The sequence below is a fragment of the Pleurodeles waltl genome, chromosome 3_1 (genome assembly GCF_031143425.1).
Source record: "Pleurodeles waltl isolate 20211129_DDA chromosome 3_1, aPleWal1.hap1.20221129, whole genome shotgun sequence".
NCBI classification, from domain to species: Eukaryota; Metazoa; Chordata; class Amphibia; order Caudata; family Salamandridae; genus Pleurodeles; species Pleurodeles waltl.
The window spans coordinates 1,502,412,447-1,502,430,388 of NC_090440.1; the positions used below are offsets into that span (position 1 = coordinate 1,502,412,447).

The 17,942-nt window shown below is 46.2% G+C and overlaps 1 protein-coding gene across 1 annotated transcript in view; it reads left to right on the forward strand.

The window, feature by feature from the left end:
• KYNU (kynureninase) overlaps positions 1-4,867 on the forward strand; it is a 915,617-nt gene extending 910,750 nt beyond the window's left edge. Inside the window, exon 14 of the mRNA XM_069225084.1 lies at positions 4,488-4,867. Within this exon, the coding sequence (XP_069081185.1) occupies positions 4,488-4,619 (132 nt within the window). The 3' untranslated portion in view covers positions 4,620-4,867. The remainder of the gene's footprint in view (positions 1-4,487) is intronic.
• Positions 4,868-17,942: the final 13,075 nt, after the last annotated feature.

Below are 17,942 nucleotides of genomic sequence, written 5' to 3' on the forward strand. Positions count from 1 at the left end.
ATGGTCGGTCCCCGGGGAGGACACACTGTTTTTAGGCCATTTCTGCCCTCCTTGGGTGCAGATTAGCCTATTTCTATCAGAAAACACTTCGCACTAAGGATTAGTGTGTGTGTTTTATTTGGAGGGGCAGCCCCTTGGGCATGGGTCGCTCCCCTATTTTTGGAAGGCCCATCTGCCCCCAAGGGGGTCAGAAAGCCCACCAGAGACCAGGGAAGTTTTTTTTTTTTTCAAAATAGGGTGGGGGTATGGCCATACCCCACCCCAAATAAATGGGGCCAAAGATGTTCACCCCACCAGTGGGAAGATTGGACAATTACCCCCGATCCACATCCCCCAAGTCTACTAGGTTCCAGGGAATTAAAAAAAAAAAAAAAAAGTGTGGTGGTGGCTATCAACCAGTATGGGCATGGTTATGCCCCACCCCAACTGAAGGGGGTAACAGTCTTTCAGCTCTCCCCCAACACACTAAAACATCTTATCCCACAGCAAGCAAGAGGACATTTGGGGGCATATTTATACTCCGTTTGCTCCGAATTTGCGTCGTTTTTTTCTATGCAAATTCGACTCAAAACTAACTCCATATTTATACTTTGGCGTTAGACGCGTCTAGCGCCAAAGTTCATGGAGTTAGCGTCATTTTTTGGCGTGAACACCTTCCTTGTGTTAATGAGATGCAAGGTAGGCGTTCCCGTCTTAAAAAATGACTGCGATGCATATGCGTCGTATTTATACTCCTGGGCAAAAATGACGCCCGGGAGTGGGCGGGACTAAAAAACCCGCATTTGCGCCGGATTTTAGCGCCTGGGTCAGGGCAGGCGTTAAGGGACCTGTGGGCTCAGAATGAGCCCAGAGGTGCCCTCCCAAGCCCCCAGGGACACCCCCTGCCACCCTTGCCCACCCCAGGAGGACACCCAAGGATGGAGGGACCCATCTCAGGGAAGAAAAGGTAAGTTGTGGTAAGTATTTTTTTTAATTTTATTTTTGGCATAGGGGGGCCTGATTTGTGCCCCCCTACATGCCACTATGCCCAATGACCATGCCCAGGGGACAGAAGTCCCCTGGGCATGGCCATTGGGCAAGGGGGCATGACTCCTGTCTTTGCTAAGACAGGAGTCATGTTAATGGCGTCTGGGCGCCCAAAAAAAATGGCGCAAATCGGGTTAAGACGATTTTTTTGCCTCAGCCTGACTTGCCCCATTTTTGGACGCCCAAACGCCATTTTTCCCTAAGCCGGCGCTGCCTGGTGTACGTGTTTTTTTTTCACGCACACCAGGCAGCGCCGGTCGGCTAACGCCGGCTAACGCCATTCAATAAATAGGGCGCCCGCATGGTGCTTCAGAATGGCGTTAGCCGGCGCTAATTTTTTTGGCGCAAAACTGCGTTAGCGCAGTTTTGCGTAAAAAAGTATAAATATGGGCCTTGATTATTTTGGGTTTTGGTTTTACATTTGGGCCATGAGAGCATGGCTAACTTTCAAAATCATCCCACTTGGAATGGTGAGGGATGCACTTTTTGGTCTTTGGGACGCTGCAATGTTGAAAAATCCACAAGACCTAGACACATCTGAAAACTAAACATCTGGTGAGTCCAGGGTGGTGTGCTTCACATGCACCCGCATCATTTTCTTACCCACAATGCCCTGCAGACCTCCAACTTTGCTGAAAATCACAATTTTTTTTCACATTTTTGTGATGGAACCTTCCGGAATCTGCAGGAATCCACAAAATTCCTACCACCCAGCATTGTCTCATCTATACCTATAAAAATTCTGCCCGACTTGTCACCCTAAAAATGTTTTTTTTTCAAACTGCTCTTTTGGATCTGCTTTGGTTCCTCCTCAATTTCAATATGTTTTTGGCTCTTCCCTGTCACAGGCACTTGGCCCACCTACACAAGTGAGGTATCATTTTTACCGGGAGACTGAGAGGAACTTTGGGTAGTAAGAAATTTGTCCCGGTGCAGTGATCCCACACAGAAATGTGGGAAAAGTTTTATTTTGTAGCTAAATTTAAGGTTTGCCGAGGATTCTGGGTAAGAAAACATTTGGGATCCACGCAAGTCACACCTCCCTGGACTCCCTAGGGTGTCTAGTTTTCAGAAATGCCTGGGCTTGGTAGGTTTCCCTAGATAGCTGCTAAGCCCAGGACCAAAAGCGCAGGTGCCCCCCGCAAAAACAGGTAGTTTTGTATTTGATCATTTCAATGTGTCCAGATAGTGTTTTGGGGCATTTCCCGTCGTGAGCACTAGACCTATCTATACAAGTGAGGTACCATTTTTATCAGGAGACTTGGGGGAAAGCTGGGTGGAAGGGCATTTGTGGCTCCTGTCAGATTCCCCTAGGTGTCTAGTTTTTAAAAAAGCACAGGTTTGGTAGGTTTCCCTAGGTGCCGGCTGAGCTAGAGGCCAAAATCTACAGCTAGACACTTTGTAAAAACTTGTCAGATTTCAATGTAAAAATGTGATGTGTCCATGTTGCGTTTCCTGTTGCGAGCATTACGTCTACCCACACAAGTGAGGTACCATTTGTATCAAGAGACCGGGGGCGTCACAGAAAAGCAAAACAAGTGTTATTGCCCCTTGTTTTTCTCTACATTTTTTTCCTTCCAAATGTAAGACAGTGTGTAAAAACAACGTCTATTTGAGAACGCCCTGTAATTCACATGCTAGTATGGGCACCCCCGAATTCAGAGATGTGCAAGTAATCACTGCTTCTCAATACCTTATCTTGTGCCCGTTTTGGAAATAAAAAGGTTTTCTTGATACCTATTTTTCACTCTTTATATTTCAGCAAATGAATTGCTCTATACCTACAATAGAACAAAAACCCATTGCAAGGTGCAGTTCATTTATTGGCTCTGGGTACCTAGGGTTCTTAATTAACCTACAAGCCCTATGCATGCCCGCAACCAGAAGAGTCCAGCAGACGTAACAGCATATTGCTTCAAAAAACTGACATTGCAGGAAAAAGTTACTGAGTGAAACGTTGAGAACAATTGCTGTTTTTTCACCTCAATTTCAATATATTTTTTTCAGCTGCTTTTTTCTGTAGAAAAACCTCGTAGGATCTACACAAATTACCCCTTGCTGAATTCAGAATGTGGTCTAATTTTTGCAAATGTTTAGCTTTCTGGGATCCAGCACTGGTTTCATACCAATTTCTGTCACTAACTGGAAGGAGGCTGAAACGACAAAAAATAGTGAAAATGGGGTATATCCTAGCAAAATGCCACAATTGTGTTGAAAAATTTGTTTTTCTGATTCAAGTCTGCCTGTTCCTGAAAGCTGGGAAGCTGGTGATTTTAGCACAGCTAACCCTTTGTTGATGTCATTTTCAGGGAAAAAACCACAAGCCTTCTTCTGCAGCCCTTTTTCCCCATATTTTTCACTATATTTTAGCTAATTTCTTGGTCTCCTTCAGGATAACCCACAAACTCTGGGTACCTCTAGAATTCCTATAATGTTGAAAAAAAAAAGGGCACAAATTTGGCGTGGGTAGCTTATGTGGACAAAACGATATGAGGGCCTAAGCACGAACTGCTCCAAATAGCCACAAAAAGGCCTGGCACCTGAGGGGGGAAAGGCCTGGCAGCCAAGGGGTTAAAGAAACCTTCTGTAAACAATTGTCAAATAAATATTTTATTGAAATCAACATGAGAATAATTTATCCTTTCCCCTCTCAGGGCACTCGAGGGAATGCACACGTAAAACAAAAAGAAACAATGGTCTCCAGAGCCTCACAATGAGCCAAAATAATGGGTAAACCGAATCCTACACGTGATGGGTAAAAGTTCTTAAATTCAGCAATTTTCCTTCAATGGAAGATAACTTTAATAAATTCTGTCCCTAATCCTCAATGTGGAGTTCATGGTTTTCTTCTCAGAGTGAGAGAATAGATTTCTAGCAATCAAAGCTCCAATAACACAACTAATGTGTGAATGACTGGCGAAGTAAGGCTAGCAACCATCACTCATCTTTTCCCAAACTAGAATTTCGGCGCGAATGGTTGATAACGTATGACATTTTGATTGTTCATTGCAGTTATAAAAATGTGGTACATTTTTCAGTTGCTCTCAATTGCTCCCCGAAATTCATACAAAGCCTTTCCTCTTTCCTTGCTTGGAGCACTTTTTTTGTGGTACAATACTGGTTATGTATTTTATGCCTCGCAGGCCTAGTTATATGCATCAAGCTTACAACATTTTAATGATATTGGATATCGAATTCGCGGTTTGCTTGATTATTTTAAATGATGCATAAAAGTCAATTATATTGATTGTGTCTCTTTAGTTAGAAGCCTTAAAATGTTCAGGCTTGCTAGAACTTTGTTAAAACATACTTTCTCAGGGCCGTGGAATGGTCGTAGTGGGCATAAGAATAACTTTTGGATGAGGGCGAAACACCATTCTGTGAGCCTGAAATTATTTCTTACGTACTAATTAATGTAATCTGCAGCTCGCGAACATAAATGAATATTCTTTTCTTCCCAGTGTGATGTGCGGGAACCCGATGCACTTCGCGTGGCTCCAGCTCCTCTCTACAATTCCTTTTACGACGTGTTCAGATTCATTGAAATCCTCCGATCTGCCTTGGCCTCAGCGAAACAAGCAACGAGTGAATAATCAAGGACCGCACTGATACAGTATTTTTTTTTACAGCGTTACTGTATTCTTCGCAGTATAGCAGTCTCAGCAGTGGTTTATATGTCTAATTTCACAAGTATATTATGTTTCATTTATCAGAAAACTACTTTCAAGGAAAGGAAAACGTGCATTTGCTGAAAGTCTCAGTCTGTTACCGGAAAAATGTATGTCTTTGAAAGTTGAGCAAAATGTTTACATGCCAATAAAGAATGCTTAAGTTGCTTTTATGTTTTGTTGTTATGTAGATTTCACTATCACCTGTGAAGGTATTCTGGTGCTCTGTAGATTTAACTCTAGCCGAACCTAGAGCTCAGTGAGAATATTTGAAAAGTCAGGTCTTCAGTTTCTTGCGAAATTCAGGAAGTGGAGAGAAGGCTCTCAAGTGTAGCACCAAGTTGTTCCACACTTTAGAAGCAATGTAGGCAAGGCTCATCCTCTGGATCTGTTTTTCAGTATGCTTGTGTGTGGCAGAGTCCGGACAAGCAGCGCTGTCTGGAAATGCGATTTTTGAGATATGCTTGGCCAGTGTTCTGTAGTGCCTTGAAAATGCAGTGGGGAATTCAAATTGTCCTTGTTTATGTATGGGGAGCTAGTAGAGCTCGTTCACGTGTGGTCTGAAGTGAGTACGGCATGGTAAGGTGAGAATGATTCTGGCCACTGAGTTCTGAATGATCTTCAGCCTTCTGTTCAGTCAGTTTTTTGTTGATCCCAGCATAGAGGGTGTTCCCATAGGCCAGGTTTCTTGTGATGTGTGCATGTGACTGTTTTCATGGTGCTGATTGGGAGCCATTTTGGAGCCCTTCGAAAGTCTTCCTCTACATCTTTGGGTTTTGGAAACATAAGGCGGTGACAACATTGACTTGGACGCTCAAGTTGATTTTGCTGTCAATGATGATCCCAGGTTCTTGGTGTGGATGGTAGGGGTGGGTGTCAGTCCTAGCTCTGTTGTCCACAAGGTAGAGTTCCGTGGTAAAATATTGCTCCTTAAGATCAGAATTTCAGTCATGTCGTGTTCAGCTTCAGACAGTAGGTCTTTAGCTAGTGGGTAACTTCACTCATTCAGGCATTGAACTTCATCCGGCTCCTGGGGTCTGATTTGCAAAGGTAAAAACTTGCATGTTTGTGTAAGTTTACTACTTTTAGGTATTCATAAACTATGTGCAGAATTTTATGATCACATTGGTCAAGCCTGTAGCGGTCTCACCAGTGGGTGGGGGAGGTTTTGGTGACCAGAATCTCATCCCTGTTTCTCAAAAGGGGCATGAGAACCATTCCCCCCAATGTACTCTGGGACCTCTATGTGTCACCCTGGACCTCCCCCTCACTCTGCTGGGGTAAATCTTAACCACCCTTCTGGAGGCCTTACCCAGGTACGTTCTTGTGGACCTTGGTGATGAGCCGTGGTCTGCCTCTTTATCAAGCTCTCTGGGGTCAGCATGCTCACTATCCTAAAGGTGTTGGCGCAACTCAACAAATAATTGTTGAACATGTGGTCCCCGGCAAATAGATTGTACAGCCCTTGGCAATTGCTCACATCACTGCCCTTCACCTAACCATCCAGTGCCTTACAACAGTAGTCCACATAATCTATCACGGACTGTTGGGCCAAATTCATGCAGTCTCTAAATGTCTTCCTGTACTTCTCAGATGTGAGACCATATTTCCTAATCAGAGTATTCTTCACATCTAACAGTGCATCACTGTCTTCATTGGTAATGTGACCCCTGAGAGTGGCCCCCAGTCCTCCTCAGGGATTCTATGGATCTCTAGGACAACTTCAAAAACCTCAAACCACTTACCTTTATCATCCCCCACAGTAAAGTTAGGCACTAGGTCCTTGGTAAAGTGGGCACTCCAGTCTCCACCTGGCACTGAGGAATCTCTACAGTTGCTGCTGGACTCTGAGGCCTGCTTGGCTTTGCGATCCAGCTATTGGTTTTCCTCCAGGTTGAGTTTTATTGCCTCCAGGGCCGTTTTGACTTATGCCTTCTCCTTTGCTAGGGTACTACCTGCCTCAGCCTTTCTTTCATATGCCTCCTTTTTAAGTTTGGCCAGCTGCAGCCTAAATTCCCTCTCTGCCTTCCTGTCCTCCAGCTCCTCCAGGGACAGATTGTAGGTAGAGAGCCTTCTGATGACTCGGGTTGTCATCCTCCCCTTCCATCCCTCCCTCCTGTTCCTCCTCAAAATTTACCTTTTCATTCTTCTGCTGTGCTGCAGCCTATAACTGGCCGGTCTCTAAGTGGGTCTTGAGGGCCTTCTGGAGCTCTTGTTTCTTGAAACACTTGTTTTCTGGAAGCCCCTCTCCCTGCGGAATTCCTTTAGCTCAGCCACAGTGGAGGTTTCCAAGTTGTTGAACTCAAACTTAATGCTTGCAGCAGGCGGAGTCATAGAGTTATAGGTGCACATAATCAGATGGAATAGAAGTGTAGTTGCAAAAAGTAATAGAGGCCAATTTGCTGTGAAGGAGGCCACGAGGAGCAGGGGGAGCATTGCAGATGATCGTTGTGTCACGATATTGCAGATAGTCACCGCTGTAGGGCGAAGATCCTGTTTGGTGGTGAGGAGGATCGTTCCTGGAGGTTCACATTGGCGGTCACCTTGGGCTATCAATGCTGTAATAAGTTTGGAACATCTTGCATTGGTGGTTTTCTCTGATGGTCACTGTAGCACAAAGGGTCTGGTTCACCCGAGCTTCTCATTGGTAGTCAAGTCAGGACAGCAAGATCTCGGTGCAGCAGGCCATTGACTGTCATAAAGACTCCAAAGCTTTACAAACGTTCTTTTGTGTTCAAAGAAATTGATTCTGATACCAGCCAAGAGCCGAGGACCTGTGAGGCGCCTTTCGGGAATCAGAGACTCACTCTTGCAGAGACCAGTCAGTTTTGGTCCAGGCAGGATCAGTTGCCACAGCTCTGCTGGGAGATTGCAGGGAGACCACTGCTCTGAACAGAAAGTCAGCCAGCTGACCCCTGGAGCTACTTCAGATAGTCTGGGATAAAAGAAGCGGAATCCAGTCTTTCTTCTAAGAGAGCAGGGCATACATCAGGCAGCAGGGCAGGCCTGTAGTATCCACAGGTTCAGGAGTGTATTTAAGAGTTTGTCTTAGGGTCCAATATTTATACCTGGTGCCATCTTTGAAGCTGGAGAAACTTCTAGAACCCCCCCCACTTCTTATTCTATCATTTCCTTCCTCCCTGCACTAGACCTATGCTGTCTGTAGTCACAAAAACCTAGTGTGAAGTTCTTTGTGTGTGTGTGCTGAGGTAGCTCCTTTGAAGTGCAAATGAGGTCGGTGACAGCTCTGCCCTTCCCATTAGTTCAGGATGGCCCACCCTGCCAGTAACCATATATCCCTTTGTGATACCGTCTGAGTCTGGGAGGAATACACAAAGGCCAACTACCAACTACTCCTACTCAGCTGAACCACTATACAGGCCGCAGGCACCAAGTCATTGAGACAACAAGATGCCAACTTTTTGAAAGTAATATTTTCAGAATTGTGGCTTAAGATAAGTGTTAGAAAAGGGGTCTCTGGTTGGCAGTCAGTTTGCACTCTGTCCAAGCAGGGACCCTTTCTCTAGTCAGGGTTAAGGAAGGTACACTCCTAGGACAACCCTTGCTAGCCCCTTTGGTAGCTTGGCACAAGCAGTCAGACTTATCTCAAAGGCAATGTGTAAAGTATTTGTACCAACACACACAGTAACACAGTGATAACACTACAAAAGGAACACAAAACCAGTTTAGAAAGATAGCCAAAATGTATCCTTATCTTAATCAAACAAGACCAAAACGACAAAAATCCAGCATACACAAGTAAATTAAAAAGAGTCTTAATTCATAGAAATCAATTCATGTGTTGTTTTTACACAAAGTTTCTGGTATGCGTCAAAAATAAAGCTGCATGGGTGAGTGTGCATTGGAAAAGTCAGCAAAGCATTGATCCTTTACTCATAAGTGAGGCTGTGTGTCATTTATTTTCTTGTCGGGTAGACGATGCATGTTTTTTCTCTCCCACAGAAGAGCAATGTGTCGATTTCCGGACAGGCAAACTAGTGTCCGCGCAGGTTCACTGTAGTTTTGACGCCCAGTGATGATGCATGCAAAATCCTGGTGCAGGGTGGTGAAGAGCAACACTGCGTGGGTGATGTGTCCATTTTGGCAGCTGCAAGCAGGTGTTGCATTGATTTTCCAGCCGTGATACAGGTGGTGCGTCGATTTTTCAGCTGCAAGGTGGATGCTGCCTCGATTTTTCTCCCGCTCTCCTCCAGTGCATGGATTCCCGTCTTGATTCCACCAGTTTCTCCTTTCAAGTGCCCAGGGACTGGATTGGACACCACTTGACAGGGTAGGAGTCTCAACAAGAGAGTCCAGGTGCTGGTAGATGAAGTCTTTGATGGTCCTGAGACTTAACAACAGGAGGCAAGCTCAGTCCAAGCCCTTGGAGACACTTCACAAGCAGGAAAACACAGCAAAGTCCAGTCTTTGTCCTCTCTCAGACAGAAGCAGCAACTGCAGGCCAACCCAGCAAAGACCACTCACAGACAAAGGGGCAGTACTCCTCCTCCAGCTCTTCAGCTCTTCTCCTTGACAGAGGTTCCTATTGATCCGTAACTAATCTAAAAATCTAGGGGTTTGGGTCTACTACTTATACCTAGTTCTGCCTTTCAATTAGACAAACTTCAAAGGAAAGTCTCTGTTGTTCACAAGATTCTGCATTTCCCATCCTTTCAGATGTAAGTGTCAGCTGCTCCCTCCCCACTCTAGCCCAGGAGACTCATCAGGATATGCAGGCTGCACCCCAGCTCCCTTTGTGTCACCCTATAGAGGGAATTCACAGACAAACTGTCAGTCTGACCCAGACGTGGATTCCACAAGCAGGCAGAGAAACAGAATGGTTAAGCAAAAAAATGGCCACTTTCTAATAGTGGTGTTTTCAAACTGACAATCTAGAAATTAACTTTACCAAAAGGTGCATTTTCAAATTGTGAGTTCAGAGACCCTAAACTCCAAATCTCAATCTTCTCCCAATAGGAAACTGCACTTAAAAGATATTTAAAGACAGTCCCCATGTCAGCCTATTAGAGAGATAGGCCTTGCAACAGCGAAAAACGAATTTGGCAGTATTTCACTGTCAGGAAATGTAACACATCAGTGCACTTTCTACCTTTAACATACACTGTACCCTGCCCATGGGGCTACAGAGGACCTATTAGGGTGCCTTACATGTACAAATAGGGAAGGTTTGGGCCTGGAAATTGGGTACACTTGCCAGGTCAAAGTGGTAGTTTAAAAATGCACACACAGCCACTGCAGTGGCAGGTCTAAGCCATGTTGACAGGGCTACTCATGTGGGTGGCACAATCAGTGCTACAGGCCCACTAGTAGCATTTGATTCACAGGCCCTGGGCACCTCTAGTGTATTTTACCAGGGACTTACTAGTAAATCAAATACGCCAATCGTGGAAAAGCTAATTACACATACAGTTTACAAAGAGAGCACTTGTAATTTAGCACTGGTCAGCAGTGGTAAAGTGCCCAGAGTACCAAAAAACAGCAAAAAAAAGTCCATCACACACTCAAAACACATGAAGCAGAGGCGAAAAGAAAGTGGAAACCACGCCAAGGATGCCATGTCTAACAATCAGACTTTACCATGGAAGGGGGTATTAAATGACAGTTCCTTTGACACCAAACAAGATATTTCTATCTGTTAAAAAAAAAAAAAAAAACATATATTCAATGTAAAAAGGTAACACCAATGTTATGCTATGAGAGATGGAGGCTTTGAAGATTGGAAAACACATTTACAAGTTTTAACTAACAGCACATGTGAAACTTAAAAGTACATATTCAACTTTTTCAATACAGTGCACCCTGCCCTAAGGGCTGTCCTAGACCTGCCCTATATATGCCTTATATGTAAAAGTCTTACTCTCCTTAACTTTTCAGATCTAAATCATTCATAAATACAATAAAATCATCAATTAAACTTCAAAGCCTGTTCTGGCCACTAAGATAGCACCATCTGTGTACAAGAGAATAGGGAGAAGGCAGACCCAATGTAAGGAATATCCTTTGCTTTCAACTTTAAAAATGTTCCCACTGTATTAATATATAGGGAGAAAAAAAACAGGGGAAAGAATACACCCTTGTCTAACTCCCCTTTTAAAGCTAAAATTATCAGTGCACTCCCTGTCCTTACCAAAACAGACACACACAGAAGCGTCAATATATAGTTGTCTTATGAAATACGTTATGCCCTACTCCCTTCCCAGCCTGTTTCATAATGGACCATAATTTGGAATGTGAAATTCCGTCAACTGCTGCAGTTATATCTACAAAGGACAGATAGATACATCCATTTTCAACCATGGTGTGCTTGCCTACAACTAAACCCAAATTGAGGCATTGGTCTATAGTGCTCATGCCTTTCTTAAAACTATATTGTGTGTAATTCACAATGTTGCTTTCAGCTGCCCAATCCTCCAGCCTGTGTAACAAAATGTGCTCAATAACTTTAGGATTTCAATCTAAGAGAGATATGGGCCTATAATTATTAGGATGGGCTTTATCCCCTTTTTTATAGATAGGAATTGTAACAGAAGTGATCCATGTTGGGGGGGCTATCACTGCAACTGCGTCGAACACATTGGTAAGCAGAGGGGTCTACAGATCAGGTGTATCAGTAAAAACAGTTAGTGGAACCCCATCTGGGCCTGTTGCCTTGTGCTTTTTGCTTTTGGTCAGTGCCCTACAGACCTCCGCAAACTCAAAAACCAAGGAAATGCAAGTCGGCCCTGTAAAATGCCTTTGCCCATCAGCAGCTTGGACCACAGGGGAGGCATGATTAGTGTAAATGTTGGAAAAATGGTCTACCCTCTAATATTGTGAATATGTAGTTCTGTAAAAGGGCAAATCAAATCAAATCAAATCATTAACATTTATAAAGCGCGCTACTCACCCGTGCGGGTCTCAAGGCGCTAGGGGGGAAAGGGGGGGTTATCGCTGCTCGAACAGCCAAGTCTTTAGGAGTCTCCGGAAAGCGGAGTGGTCCTGGGTGGTCCTGAGGCTGGTGGGGAGGGAGTTCCAGGTCTTGGCCGCCAGGAAGGAGAAAGATCTCCCACCCGCCGTGGAGCGGCGGGTGCGAGGGACGGCAGCAAGTGCGAGGCCAGCGGAGCGGAGGGGGCGGGTGGGGACGTAGAAGCTGAGGCGTCTGTTGAGGTATTCCGGTCCCTTGTTGTGGAGGGCTTTGTGTGCGTGGGTGAGAAGACGGAAGGTGATCCTTTTGCTGACTGGGAGCCAATGCAGGTGTCTCAGGTGGGCGGAGATGTGGCTGTTGCGGGGTACGTCGAGGATGAGGCGGGCCGAGGCGTTTTGGATGCGTTGCAGGCGGTTTTGGAGTTTGGCTGTGGTCCCGGCGTAGAGGGTGTTGCCGTAGTCCAGGCGGCTCGTGACGAGGGCGTGGGTCACGGTTTTTCTGGTGTCGGCGGGGATCCAGCGGAAGATCTTACGGAGCATGCGGAGAGTGAGGAAGCAGGCGGAGGACACGGCGTTGACTTGCTTGGTCATGGTGAGAAGAGGGTCCAAGATGAAGCCGAGGTTGCGGGCGTGGTCTGCGGGGGTCGGTGCGGTGCCGAGGGCCGTGGGCCACCAGGAGTCGTCCCAGGCGGACGGGGTGTTGCCGAGGATGAGGACTTCCGTTTTTTCAGAGTTCAGCTTTAGGCGGCTGAGCCTCATCCAATCTGCGACATCCTTCATACCCTCTTGTAGGTTGGTCTTGGCGCTGGCGGGGTCCTTGGTGAGGGAGAGTACAAGTTGGGTGTCGTCGGCGTAGGAGGTGATGATGATGTCGTGCTTGCGTACGATGTCGGCGAGGGGGCTCATGTAGACATTGAAGAGTGTCGGGCTGAGCGATGAGCCTTGAGGTACGCCGCAGATGATCTTGGTGGGTTCTGAGCGAAACGGAGGGAGGTAAACTCTTTGGGAGCGGTTAGCGAGGAAGGAGGCGATCCAGTCCAGGGCCTGGCCTTGGATCCCGGTGGAGCGTAGGCGGGTGATTAGGGTGCGGTGACAGACGGTGTCAAAGGCAGCCGAGAGGTCGAGGAGAATGAGGGCGACTGTTTCACCGTTGTCCATCAGGGTTCTGATGTCGTCTGTGACTGAGATGAGGGCGGTTTCCGTGCTGTGGTTGGTTCGGAATCCGGTTTGTGAGGGGTCGAGCAGGTTGTTGTCTTCCAGGAAGGTGGTCAGCTGTTTGTTGACGGTCTTTTCTATTACCTTGGCTGGGAAAGATAGAAGAGAGATGGGGCGGAAGTTTTTCAGGTCGCTTGGGTCAGCCGTAGGTTTCTTTAGTAGGGCGTTGACTTCAGCGTGCTTCCAGCATTCGGGGAAGGTAGCAGAAGAAAAAGAAGAGTTGATGACGGTCTGGAGGTGCGGGGCGATGATGTAGTCGGCTTTGTTAAAGATGAAGTGCGGGCAGGGGTCCGAAGGGGCGCCGGAGTGGATAGAGTTCATGATGGATTTGGTTTCTTCCGTGTTGATGTGGGTCCAGTTGTTGAGGGTGATGTCCGGGGAAGCGGGTTCAGTGGTGTATGGTTGGGTCTGGTGTCCGAAGCTGTCGTGGAGGTCGCTGATCTTGCGATGGAAGAAAGTGGCGAGGGATTCGCACAAATCCTGTGAGGGCGTGACGGCGTTGGCGCTGGCGCTGGGGTTGGAGAACTCTTTGACGATGCTGAAGAGTTCTCTGCTGTTGTGGCTGTTTTTGTCTAGTCTGTCGGTGAAAAAGTTCCTTTTGGCAGTGCGGATCAGGTGGTGGTGTTCGCGTGTAGCGTTCTTGAGGGCGGTCATGTTGTCAGCGGTGTGGTCCTTGCGCCAGGCCTTCTCAAGGGCACGACAAGTTTTCTTTGATTCTTTGAGGGTGTCAGAGAACCAGAGAGGTTTTTTGGTGTTGGTCTGTCGATGCGTGCGTTTGAGGGGAGCAAGGTTGTCAGCGCAGTTGGAGATCCAGTTTGTGAGGTTGAGAGCTGCGTCGTTGGGGTCGGTGGTGAGGGTGGGTTGGTTGGCGGCGAGAGCGGAGAAGAGTTGCTCTTCAGGGATCTTGTTCCACTGTCGATGAGGGATGGGTTGAGTGCGGAGGTGGGAGGTCTCGCGTCGGAATGTGAAGTGGACGCAGCTGTGGTCGGTCCAGTGTAGGGCAGAGGTGTGGCTGAAGAAGACGTGTTTGCTGGCGGAGAAGATAGGGTCGAGCGTGTGTCCGGCGATGTGAGTGGCGGTGTTCACCAGTTGTTTGAGGCCGAGGTTGGCGAGGTTGTCGAGCAGGGTGGTGGTGTTGGGGTCGTTGTTTTGTTCCAGATGGAAGTTGAGGTCGCCTAGGAGGATGTAGTCCAGTGAGGCGAGGGCGTGCGGGGAGATGAAGTCGGCGATGGCGTCGCTGAAAGAGGCGCGAGGTCCGGGAGGACGGTAGACGAGGGATCCTCTGAGGGTGGTCCTTGGGTCGGTGCGAATCTGAAAATGCAGGTGTTCAGCGGCGAGGGGGGGGTCTTCGGTGGAGGTGGTGACGCTGATGGAGTCTTTGAAGATGATGGCGACACCTCCTCCTACTTGGTTGGTGCGGTCTTTTCTGGAGATCTTGTAGCCTTCGGGGATGGCGGTAGCGATGTCTGGAGCAGAGGAGGCGTTCATCCATGTCTCCGTGAGGAAGGCGACGTCCGGGGCTGTGGAGTCCAGGAGGTCCCAAAGTTCAACAGCGTGCTTGTGGACGGAACGAGCGTTGATCAGGATGCACTTGAGGTGGTTGATGGCGCGTGGGCTTGTGGTAGTTGCGTGGTGGAAGATGCGTTTGCAGGAGTTGCAGGCGAAGGGTCCATGGGTGCGTTTGGGGTGAGCTAGGAAGCAGGTTTTGGAGCGCCCTGGGTTGAGGGCGTGGAGGGTGGTGGGGTCGTAGCGGATCAGCGGGGTTTGGGGGAGCTGGGGACCAGGGGTCGTGGCGCTGGGCGCGGGCCAGGCGCGGACGGGCGCAGACGGGCTTGCCTCTGGCGCGCCTCCGGCGCGCCAGCGGCGTGCCCGCTGCGCAGTCGCGCAGCGGCCGCCATAAGAGGTAGGAGGGGGGGGGAGGGGTCAGCTGGGGGCGAATGGGAGCTGGGGGGCGGGGGGCGTGCAGGAGGTCGCGGCGGGAAAGCGCGAGGGAGGGGGGAAAGCGCGAGGGAGGGGGGGGGGCATGATCTGCCACTAAAGTAGGGGGGATTAGCCACCTGCTAGAAACAAGCACTATCTTCATGCAACCTGGCCAATCATATAGCATTCCAGGCATCATCCTTTATCTGCTTTTTCTAGCTGCCAAAACTAATTTATAAAGTGCACATACATTCCTAATTGACTCCACAGTGTCGAGCCTGACGTGCAGTGCAGTGTGGAGGGTCTTATGAGAACCTTATGAGCTTTAGTACAGGCACTATCGAACAAACCACATGGTTTTGTGGCTAGGGACTGCAGGAGCTTGTTAAAGACTGCCTGATGTTTACCGATTCATGCTGATAAAAGCAGACTCATTGCAATGGCCTCCACTTGGGTATCAAGGCAGATAGCAACTCCTAAATGATTTTGTTGAAGAATAGAAGAAAGACATTTTATAGTATTTACCTTAGCCCATTTAATAGAAAAAATCAATTTTTGCCCGCTAAGGCAGGATTATAGCTAGCTTTGGTGCAAGTTTTGGTCACAAAGCCCGCCCTCTGTTTTAGGGCCAGATGGTCACTATAATGGGTAAAGTTGTTCTCAAAGCCGCCAACACAATTACTCAGAGTTTCAGAAACCAGTATTGAATCATTAGCTGATGTGCCCAAATTACTTGTAAATTTAGGAGGAAGGTTAGGGAATACTGACCTCATGTCATTAGTCATAATCAAACTATACTATAAGAAAGTTGTTCAATAAATTCCCATAAGAGTCATGCAAGAAATGTGTCAGAGCCTTTTCTTTAGAGTCCACAAAATCACACACTAGCTTGGCTAGCAGTTTGCAATGGTGGGCGTTAAAATTGCCTATGCAAAACACTTGCAGGTGCTTAGAGTGATCACTACAAATCGCTTGGATAGAATTAACCATCACCTGAATTCTCTTGAAATTGAAACAGTTATTAAAAACGTTAATTAGGAGCCTGTCAATAATATACTTAACCAACTTCCCAGGGAAAATATTTATGATATAAGTAACTAGTCCTCCCTTAGCTCTTCCTTAGAGGGATGGTTGGGCCGGTGAGCAATATACTGAATAGGCATTGATAAATCCTCCCTGTAGGACCCAAGTTTCTTGTCGGCATATAATATGGAAATTAGAGATATTTTCCCTCCAATCAACCATGTCCAGATTTTCTACGTAACCCTGCTTTATTCCATGCAATAAGCTTGAGTTACCCATGGAGTTGTAGATAGTTGTGAGGTTAGTTGTAATGATTTTAAATTTAGATAATGCAGACCTGCCCTGCTACTTGTACACCAGTTACATAGTACACTGATATGCTGCTTGGTTGGCTCTTTTATATGGCAGATACAAAAGTTTAGGACTTGTGTAACATTGTGATTCTTTTATTCTGCATTATGTATAGCTATTTTATCTTCTTGTACTGTGTTGTCTGATATTTATCCTGCATGTCTGCACTGTGATTCTTTTATTCTACAGAAATGTGGCGAAAAGAGATATACTTTATTTGACTTATATGTATATACTTATATGTATTAAAAAGAAAGGTTTAGGCACTACAGAAAGGTTTATTTTGCCAGGTGGTAAGAAAGTGGTGCTTAATTACATAAAGAGCCACTTTTCTTGTTCCCCATTGTGCCTTCCTAATGCCACCATGTGTGCCCTGTATTAGGATACAGTGCACCATGGGGCATACTAGGATCAATAGCATCATAATTTCTGACACTATTGTTGTACTTTGAAGGATTAGTGCCAATATGTTTGGCATTAATCCTGCAAAGTACACAGAGGCCCATTGTAAATAATGGTGTGCCTCAATTTAATGCCTACACTGACCAGGATTTAAAAATGATGAGAAAAATGGTGCAGTGTAATCTCATAGATTCCACTGTGCCAATTTTCTGGGCCTCTTAACAGAGGAATTCCCCCTTGCATACATTATTCCTTGAGCAGGCATAATGTGCTGCAAGGTTTTACAAAGTGGCATAATGCGTGCATTGCACCACTTTGTAAATTTGTCACAGCATTTTTGCTAACCTAATGCCACATTAGCGTAAAAGAATTATGCTAATGTGGTACTAGGTGTCACTAGGCTATAGAGTCCTAAAAGCCAACAAAAACAGGTCCAGCAAACAGGAGAGGTGAATGTGAGACGTTAGGGGATGACCTTGCACAGGAGGTCAAGTCCAACATCCCCCATTTAATCTCCATCCTAAAAAAATCACTATTGTAAAAATGATTAACTACAACTGATGTTGAGGCTCCGAAGATACATATGTTTTCACTATTTTGACAAAACATCTATATGCAATTCATCAGAATGGAGATTGTGCAGTGCCAGAAGAGATTCAAAAGGAGCCCCATCACCACAGCAAATCGAAGGTTCTTCTCACTCCCTGTATATTTATCTAAGGGTAAGCATACTTTGCTCACCATGGAAAAGAATCACCATACTGGGTTGTGCATCTCCCTTGACATCGACCTCCAGATCTCCAGTCCTGACTCTGTATCCTGAGTGATGCCTTTCCTGATATGCCCCATTCGTCTTTGTGTAACTGAAGCATGCCCCACTTTTAACGTCTAAAGAAACCATGCATTCATACACATATTTAACATACTAAGTTATGTATATATACTATGAATTCGCATCAGACATTGGCATACATTTTGTTACACAGGTGTTATTTAGATTTTAAATAAGGGTTAGTACAGTAGAAAAGGAAAGCTATAATGTCAACAGTGCTTACATATAAGGGCCTGAATCATAAAGAAACATACACTTTTGAATAAGTTCACTAGTTTTCGGTCTTCACAAATCCCAGTGTGTTACCATTACAAAAATAATAGTAAATCCAGCACTACACATGGGCAAACAGTGGTACAGACATCCAGTGGACTGCAGACTCTACCAAGTACTTGGGCATACATCTGCACAGGGAGAAAGACCAGATTTTCTGACTCAACTATGGTCCCGTCATCGATAAGCTTTCTGCACAGGTGGAATAAAAATGGCCATCCTCCCTTGCTTCCTATACCTCTTTCTTAATATTCCAATAATGCTGAACCAACATTTCTTTACCACTCTGCACAGCCTACTATTATTTT